At 38.3% G+C, this 8,999-nt stretch overlaps 1 protein-coding gene across 6 annotated transcripts in view; it reads right to left on the minus strand.

Moving 5' to 3' along the window:
- Positions 1–2,079: 2,079 nt before the first annotated feature.
- The window catches only part of LOC139964180 (TNF receptor-associated factor 3-like), an 11,289-nt gene continuing 4,369 nt past the window's right edge, over positions 2,080–8,999 (minus strand). For all 6 annotated transcript variants that reach the window (XM_071965577.1, XM_071965576.1, XM_071965575.1 and 3 more), the window contains 2 exons: positions 8,374–8,436; positions 2,080–6,913 (listed from right to left, as the gene is read on the minus strand). In XM_071965577.1, coding sequence (XP_071821678.1) covers positions 6,110–6,913; positions 8,374–8,436 — 867 coding nt within the window. In that variant the 3' untranslated portion in view covers positions 2,080–6,109. The remainder of the gene's footprint in view (positions 6,914–8,373; positions 8,437–8,999) is intronic.

Here is an 8,999-nt window from a genome sequence, read left to right on the forward strand (position 1 = left end):
GTTTGACCTACCACGTCCCCCCGATAATTATGATAGATGGCCACACTCTGATCTGCCGTACAAATCCCAAATAGCTTCCGACGCCCCTGATTATGGACCAATTTATAGCTTTAAATATGCCTCAGATTTCATCATTCACGTCTACAAAATATTCTTGGCCTCGGCCACATCTTTTTCAAATCCTGAATTCGTTGATATCCTACGTCTAAAGGTTTGCGGACCACTGAGATATCGCATATCCTATAATATAGCGATTTCTCACGGCATTAAAATAACACTTAAAAAAAATAGAGGACGCTATTCTAAAAAGCGGTGTATGATGAGGGACGAAATAATTTATATATTTACTCTGACATGTAATTCACTATTCAGCTCCATTACAGTCAACAATAAGAGTTTGCAAATAATTGAGGTTTCCCTAAAACGGCCTTTATCCGATATTGATGTTCTTTCCTTCTTGAATCAAGTCGTTTCATTGATAAGAATTTATGCGCTAAATATAAGGGCCCCCACAGTTGCCCCCCACCCCCCCCCCCCGTTCGTGCTACAAGAGTCCTTGGTGTAATGTTTAGATTAAGTTGATAGTCTTATCGCCTATCATAGAGGGTGATTTTATCTGCTTATATGGCAGAGCCCTGTATATGGTTTAGTGGTGTGCACAGGATTTGTAAGGGTGGGGAGAAGGGGATTACAAAATTTCGCAACTGATTTAGGTTGGGGCATATTTGGGAATGACTAGAGGTGGATCCAGGATTTTACTAATGGGATTGGGGAGCCATTGGGTCTTTTAAGCCCACTTTCATTAAAACTGTTAGAGGCAGGGGGTGTACCGTATACCTAGGAGCAGTGGCGGCGGAACCAGGGGGCTTGGGGGCGCTCAGCCCCCCAATGAAAAAGTTGAGGGGGCAAATGCATGATAAGCCCCCCCCCCCCATATTTACCAAGGCTCCGAAACGTGCATCTGCCCATTTTTCAATGCATACTTGTCGATCTGTCCGATGCACACGTATACTATATAGGTGTAATAAGTTTGGAAATACTGGGGGACCCTCGGCCCTTCCCCTGGCTATAGACCACATTGTCACCCCAACTGCGTCTTCACGCCCCGTGAAAAGTGGAAGCAGTGAGTGTGAGTACCGGTAAGCGCAACACAACTTCGTCTTAGGCCAATGACTTGCCTCATTTCAGCCAGTTCTCCAACATCCCCTGAAGGATATATCCTTCTGTGCAACTGCACATGGTTTTGGAATTACCCATTTGTTGACATTAAGAAATGCTTTCTGTTTTTTCTTATGCCATTTATTTAATTATTGCATTTAATTGCAAGTAGTAATTTACTACACTCAAAAACGTCTTTGCGAGTACACTACGAGTAATAGCTACTCTCTTAAAACACCATTGAATATACAAATTATGTTTTTACAGATTTTTACGTGCAATCTGAGAAATTGCAGACTTGAGATCCATAATTTAGGGCTAGGTATTCGCAGCATAAAACACTTGGGAAGTGCCGTTTCCGGCCATCTGGGGGTTTGTAAAACCCAAAATTTTCTTGTATGCTCCGCGCCAAACGATGGTGGCGCTCCGCTTAGATAGTCTCCATACATTAGCCCCCCAATAATTTTCCCGTTCCGCTGCGCCTGCCCAGGAGTCGTCTTATTCTTCAATGACTGACCCTAAATATCCTCCTACTGAATGTCCCCAACTAACGATAGGAGGTACCATCCCCATTCTACACCTCCCACTTTGCTACTGATACTGCTCTATGTTGATTTCCATGGATAGATATCTTAAGCACTATGGATGTGTATATGAGGTTGAAGGTCGAATATCTCCACAAGTACAGCAAAATTTGGGTAAAATTAGCAAACTGAGAAATCTTTGACCTGGTTTTGTTAATAAACCATACTTCTTATTTTTTGGTAAAATGCATGTGCTATATAATTTTGTGTTGCCTCTGAGGACTGTCTGACTGTTAGACTTGGTAGTCCAGTCACTTTAAGTAATGTCCCTAAGGTGTTTAAAGGGTAATTTCTCAAGAGTTAACAGTGCTATAAAGAGTACAAATTGGACAAGTGATAGCAATTGCTCTATAGAATATCAAAATCAATGTTGTGCCATAAATGGTTATCCTTTCAAACATTACATCATTAATGTAGGTCATGTACTGTGGAAATTTATTCAATTCATTTATATTATAGTAGTACTGATGGGCAGCATGGCAAGAATTTTAAAGAAAATAACAAGTTGCAGCCTCATTTTTGGAATTACTGCACTTTGGATTGTTACTTTTCTAGCAGGGTAATATTTAGTACTGATGCATGAAATTTACCATCACTGGATGCCACAATTGACAGGTGCATATACAATGCAGTTAAAACCACACAAAACTGTCCATGGTAATAATGTAAGTTTATCCCTTACTCTTTAGACATTGCACATTTGTAAAGAAACGAAGATCAAAATGCTGTAAAGAATGTACCTATAACGATAAGAATATCTCACAAAACACCTGCAGATGACTAACGGTCAGGTAAATAGTAGTGTAATGTAAATAAAATCTTATATAGCGCACTACGCGCGCTGCATCTGTGCGCTTTTACAAACAATCTAGAAAATACAAAGACATAAAACATTAAATACAAAAACACAGTAAATACATATACCATCTACAGAAATATACAGGAATATGAGATTGAAAAACTTTTAAAGGCACTGGAAAAGAGTAAAGCGATAGAACAGATTGACTACAAAATCTACAATTTGAATGCTAAAAACTGAAAATTCCATTTGAAGTTAGAACCTTAAAACCAACATGACATAACAACATAAAATCTATAAAAAAAAGTATAGACAAAATCAAATAGAAACAATGAACACATCAGCCTATTACAACTACATAGGAAATAACAACAAAGTAACTACAAACATCGCTGGTCGTAATTGGAGAGCCACTTGAAGAAATCTCACAACTTTATTTAAGGCAAGAAAAACAACACTCTGTACACCAGTGTAATCTCACAACTTTATTTAAGGCACGAAAATCAACACTCTGTACATCAGTGTCAGTGGCGTAGGAAGGTACTTTTGAGTGGGGGGGCTGAAGACTGATGGCCGGCCTGGGGGAGGGGTCTAAGGGGAGGGGGTGTCCCCCTCCCCTTTGGAATTTGTTGCATTTCCAGGTAGCCTCAGATGCAATTTGGTGCAATATAGCACACTTCAACACCCACTCCATTTTGTAAACTTAATTTTGTATTTTCACCAGGCCTTTTTTCTCATTTGGAAATGAAAAAGGGGTTTTCTGACTTGCGAAGCGGGGGGGCGGAATGATACTTCCGCCCCTCCACATTTTTCACTGGGGGGGCTGGCACCCCCCCAGCCCCCCCGGTTCCTACGCCCTTGTTATGTACCACTCTGAAAGCTGTTGTAGTGTTCAGTCATTATAACATGCATGGCAAGGAGCATTCATAGAGCATAGATCTGAATTAAAAGTTGCAAAGAACATCAACAGCAAAAAAAAAATCAAGCATCAATAACCATTCAAGCAATCTTGTTTAGAGAATACTATCATTCACAATGCTACATTGACAGTAACAGGTATGGAGTACGAGTGCTTCATGTGTATATGTTAGTACCTCAAGCACTTCATGTTTGTTGCATTAATATCACTGCAACAGCTAACTGGATATTTTAGTGACTAGAGTCATCACTGATTACACCATTGGTATGTTCTGTACGGTGTTACAAGAATGATGTACAGATGCCAAAGTTTAGAACACCTCATCAAGAAGCAAGTATTTTGTCCAAAATAAACTCTTGATGCAAAGAGCAAAAAAGAAAAAGAAAAACCCTGGCAAGATAACTGTTAAGTCACATTACTTATCACTAAATGCAAAGCAATACTTAAAGTGAGTCAAAGAAGAACATAGAACTAACACAGTGATATGAGTCAGTAACTCGTCTTGACCTTAACATGAAGTGACTTGACACAACTCTACACAAAAAACCACCAAATATACCGAAAGACCCTCAAACTTCCACCACTTCTTCACGAATAGGTAACTAACCCAATTGATATCTACTTATGTCCCTGGATTTCCTAGAAAGAATATAGTCACCTTATTAAGTTGAACTGTACATTGAAGACAACTACTGTATTATTTACCACAGAATCAATTCATGAGTGTAAATATGAAGCACTAAAAGCCAAAAGGTCTAATTTTGCTGAATGCTAGAGAACAAAACCATGAGAATGAGTACAGAAAAATTGACTAGAGCACAGGCAAAGGATCAGGGGAGCAAGGGGTCCGTTTCCAGTCCCTTATCAAACTGGGGGATGATTGAGGGGGGGGGGGGGAGGAGTTGGTAGGTATATTTTTCCTGTGATCAAACTTTCAGTTGGATAAATCCATAATGTAATATGATGTAAATATATTTTGTACAGAGCCCTGTTATTCAAACTGTTTTGTTTGGTGATCCCAAATTTATCCTTCATCTGAGGCCTAAGAGGAGGAGGTGTACCCCTTCTCCTTTGCAAATTTTTCACATGATTAAGGGTTTTTAGTTGCAAAATGGGCATACAGTTTGCAAGTTTTGAAGTACCTTATGATTAAGAAATTTCTACCGTGAGTTTATTTTAATGTTGAGCTTTTCGTGCAAATTAATTAATTATTGAAATAAATTACTTCAAAACTATTAACAAAGTTCAAGGTGATTATCATGATATTCAAATGTAGCATAGATGTGCAACATTGAGTCAACATTAAAGAAGCAAGATGTTACAAATACCAGGGTGATATTTTATAAGTAATGCATGACAGCTAATTGGAAATAGGTTTCAGTAGCATCGATCAATAATTCAAAGGAAGATAAGTTAAATGAACACTTAAAGACATTTACAATTGGTTAAAACTGTCACATAATTACATTATAAATAAAGTCACACCCTAAGGCAATCATTGAATATTTTAGTATTGCTGATAAACATTGCAAGAATTCACATTGGTATTGCACTTTGCTCACTTGGTTTGGCATCAGTTACAAAAGTAACAAAAATATTCAAATATATTTCAGAGATATAAAAGGCACTAAAAAATCAAATTGCTGATACTTATTTATTCAGCTACAGTAGTAGGATCAACAACATTGGCAAACCAATACCTTCAAAGTCTACTGCACTAATGACAATATCAAACTTGGAGTCATTTCATGGACCCACTTATAAAGATCCGACTGAATATTAAAGCAGCTTTTTGTGTCCTTTTCTATGATTTTCTCATGTGAATGAACCTATTTCAAGCAACTGTTCATAAATAAACATGTTAGCTATTCACTGATTGGTTGAATTCAAACCAGTGGATTTGGGGAACTGCATGCAATCAAGTTTAAATGAGGAATTTGTAAGATCTAGACACTACTCATTATCTGCAGAATTCCTTAATTACTCGCAAATTAATGCTCTTGGCAGGGAAAAACCTTGGCAAATATCTAAGTTTGCTGTTTTGTGAACAATACATGTAAAAACTTGATGGACATGTCAGAAAGGTGGGAAAACGTGGGAAAAGCTGCTTTAAGTTGATAGGAAAGAGATTGAGTAATATCTATATATATATATATATATATATATATATATATATATATATATGTATGCAGATCCATATACAATAAATATAAAAGGTTACAATAAATATAAAAGGTTATATATAAATATATAAAACTACCTTACGGCGATGGCAGGGCACCATCTAGATCTTATTGCTTCTGTGCACCTGTTTATTAACAGTACTCAGTTGTTGCCACCGATAACAGATGACTTTTTAGGCAAAAATGAGTAATTGCTGTCACCATTGACCTTTTTTGTTAATGGGGCCTGTTTCACAATAGTTCAGAAAACCAACAGTGCATGCTAGTATCATGCACTATCTGAAGGTGTGAGGTGTTCACTCATACTGTGCGCATGCCAAAGTATTTCCTAGGGTACAGCTCTACAATTTACGTTTGCTCAAATATTCAAATATAAAAGATTCCAATATAAAAAATTCAAATGACAAAAAAAAGAAGCTTCAATGAGAAATTAAACTTGAAACTTCTGGAACATTTCACATCATCGTCATGTGTCAGATGCATTAACCTCGATTTGAAGAAGAATGGTATCATTCTTAATGAACCCCTTCTGGGGATTCTCGACGTCTTCTTGCAGAGCAAAGAGAGGACATCCCGAAGCGATGTTCATTTCTCTTTGTGGTTTCGAGAATGAACTACTGCTAGGATCAGGCCTGAAGGCATCCTCGATGTGGGGCTTTCCCGACTGGTTCAACAACCTGAAACAGACTCGCCGCCGGAAGGGCCACTGCAGGAAACTGTCATGATCTCCTCTTTTGATGGCAAAGAAAATGGAGAGGTATTTGCCTTTGCCGACACCATCACCGTTCAAGTACACACGACCGCACATCTTGTAGCCCGTCCTCGACGTGAAGAAGGCTTCAGAGTAAAACGATGTCGGTCCCGTTGTGGCTGCCTCGAGTTTCCTCTTCCGATAATCCTTTATCTCCCAATTCAGTATCCCATCATCAGATAAATTTGCAATTCCTTCCAACTTCATGGTCAGCTGTGCGATTTCAACACCCTGCATGGCAACTGTGTTCTGGAGGGCCAGAATGGCCTTCTCTTGACTCTCGTACAGCTTTGATAAGTCCTTCAGGACATTTTCTCGCTCTTTGCATTTGCCCGCAGAGGCCTCCAGTTTCCCATCGAGGAATCCCAACGCTTCTTGTACAATCTTCAACTTTTCCGAGTTCACGGCCACTGCTCGTTTGGTGTTGTCGTTGTTACCTTTCGAGTCTAGGGAGAGGTCTTTGACGTTCGTCTCAAGATCGCTATAATTTGAAGCAGCTCCAAACGCTTCATAGCTTACCTGCAATTGAAGTATAGATACATTGTATTATTTATTTATAATAATTTGCTATTAGTATTATTTGTCACACTCTTCTTCCAAAGTGACCTCTGCAACTGGACGCCACAGGCTGTGATTCGAACCTTATTTTCCCAAACTACATAGCAGTTTTCTCTAAGTTAATAGACAACAATGATGTCTCTCAACTTACCTGAGGCTGAAAATCCTCATTTGCAAGGAAACTTGAGAATATCACGTGCATTCTTAAATTCTTCGGGGCAAAATTCATGTTAAAAATAAAATTGTACATCATCTCACCTGGATTGCAGTTGGATTTTATCACTACCTTTCCGAAAAAAGGATGATGAATTTGATTAACATGCCCATAACAAGCTGGTGATTTGGCCAGATCTGCCCCCCCCCGCCTCACCCCACCCCCCTCTTTCATCATAAGATATAGCAAGATAGAAACTTTGTTTTATGGTAAATCAAAATATTTAACAGAGTTTGGTAGGTGGAGAGATGGAAAGTGAGCTGACCTAACATGAATTAGTTATCAAAATAAAATAAAACTGTTAGCAAACTGCTTATCCACTAGAGAGCCTGTGTAATAGAATGTGTAAAAGTAAGTTGGCCTGACGTTTCGATCCTAGCAGGATCTTGAGCAGGATCTTCGATCCAAGCAGGATCCTGCTAGGATCGAAACGTCAGGCCAACTCCAGGCCAACTTACTTTTACAGTACACATGAATTAGTTATGTCTGATTTTATCATTGTTTTCACTGTGAAACACACTAATTGAGTTACCCAATCTACAAGGTCTTCCAATTTTGACCATTGCTGACCTCAACTGACTTTCAAGCACCACCAAAATTGATAGTAACATACTTACTAAGTATCTACACACCAAGTATGAGACTCACCAAAGCTGGACTTGCTGAATTAGCTTGCTTACAAGGTTTTTCAGATTTTGACAATCTCAAATGACCTTTGATCTCCACCAAAGTTACTAGAAAACTAGTGTTCATTAAGGGACATTTACCCTCCAGCTATGACAGACAGCAAACCATTTTAATCTTTGAGTTTATAACTTATTTAACTTATAAACTTATTTGCAACATTCACATATTATGGTGACTACTACCTCAAATGACCTTTTGCTCCCCTACCCAACTATAAACCCAGCCAAGAATTTAATACCAAGTATTGAAGGTCATACACGTCAGCTTTGCAGGTTAATCATGTTACCATACCAAGGTGTCAAATACAAATACCAAGGTGTCAAATACAAATAACAAGGTGTCGAATACAAATATCCACACAGACAGGCAACTTCACAACCACATACTGTAGCTTCCTTGTGCAAGATGATGCACAACTAGTCAAATACAAATATCCACACATACAGGCAACTTCACCACCACATAGCTTCCTTTTGCATGATGATGCACAACTACTGTAGTAAATTTAAATTTTAATTACCGTTTCATGATTCGTCCTTGGAGGCTCTGCCTGAGGTATCCGGTCAGACGTACAGTTATGACTCTACAGAGAGAAAGATATGAAAACGATAACACACTTCATAACTTTAGCAGTGACAGCAAGAATCACATATTCCTAATATTGACAAGGCTTAAGCTCCTTTTCCTGAGAAAATTACATGCGAATCCGATTTGGTATTTGCAATCTGTCCAATATGTTGAAACTTTACTCATACTTTTGTTGACCAAAGGACAAGTACAGTATGCATGCATATATATATATATATATATATATATATATATATATATATATATATATAAACAAACGCTACAGCTATATACAAACGCTTACAGTGGAATTACGACCTTCCTTACCGGTTTCGAACCTCTGGACATACAATCAGCGTCCATTGCCTATTTGGTTAGGGTGTCCGCGTACAAAGCGGGAGGCCCGGGTTCGTATCCCGGTGGAGGCTGGAAGTTTTTTCACTGTTCTTGATTTTCCAACTCATTACGATTTTCATTTATATATATATATATATATTCATTCCATTAACATAAAGTTTTAAAATATATTCATTCCATTAACATAAAGTTTGTTCAAAGTATCTCTTTCGAGATCCGGCT

This window comes from Apostichopus japonicus, chromosome 22 (genome assembly GCF_037975245.1).
Source record: "Apostichopus japonicus isolate 1M-3 chromosome 22, ASM3797524v1, whole genome shotgun sequence".
NCBI classification, from domain to species: domain Eukaryota; kingdom Metazoa; phylum Echinodermata; class Holothuroidea; order Aspidochirotida; family Stichopodidae; genus Apostichopus; species Apostichopus japonicus.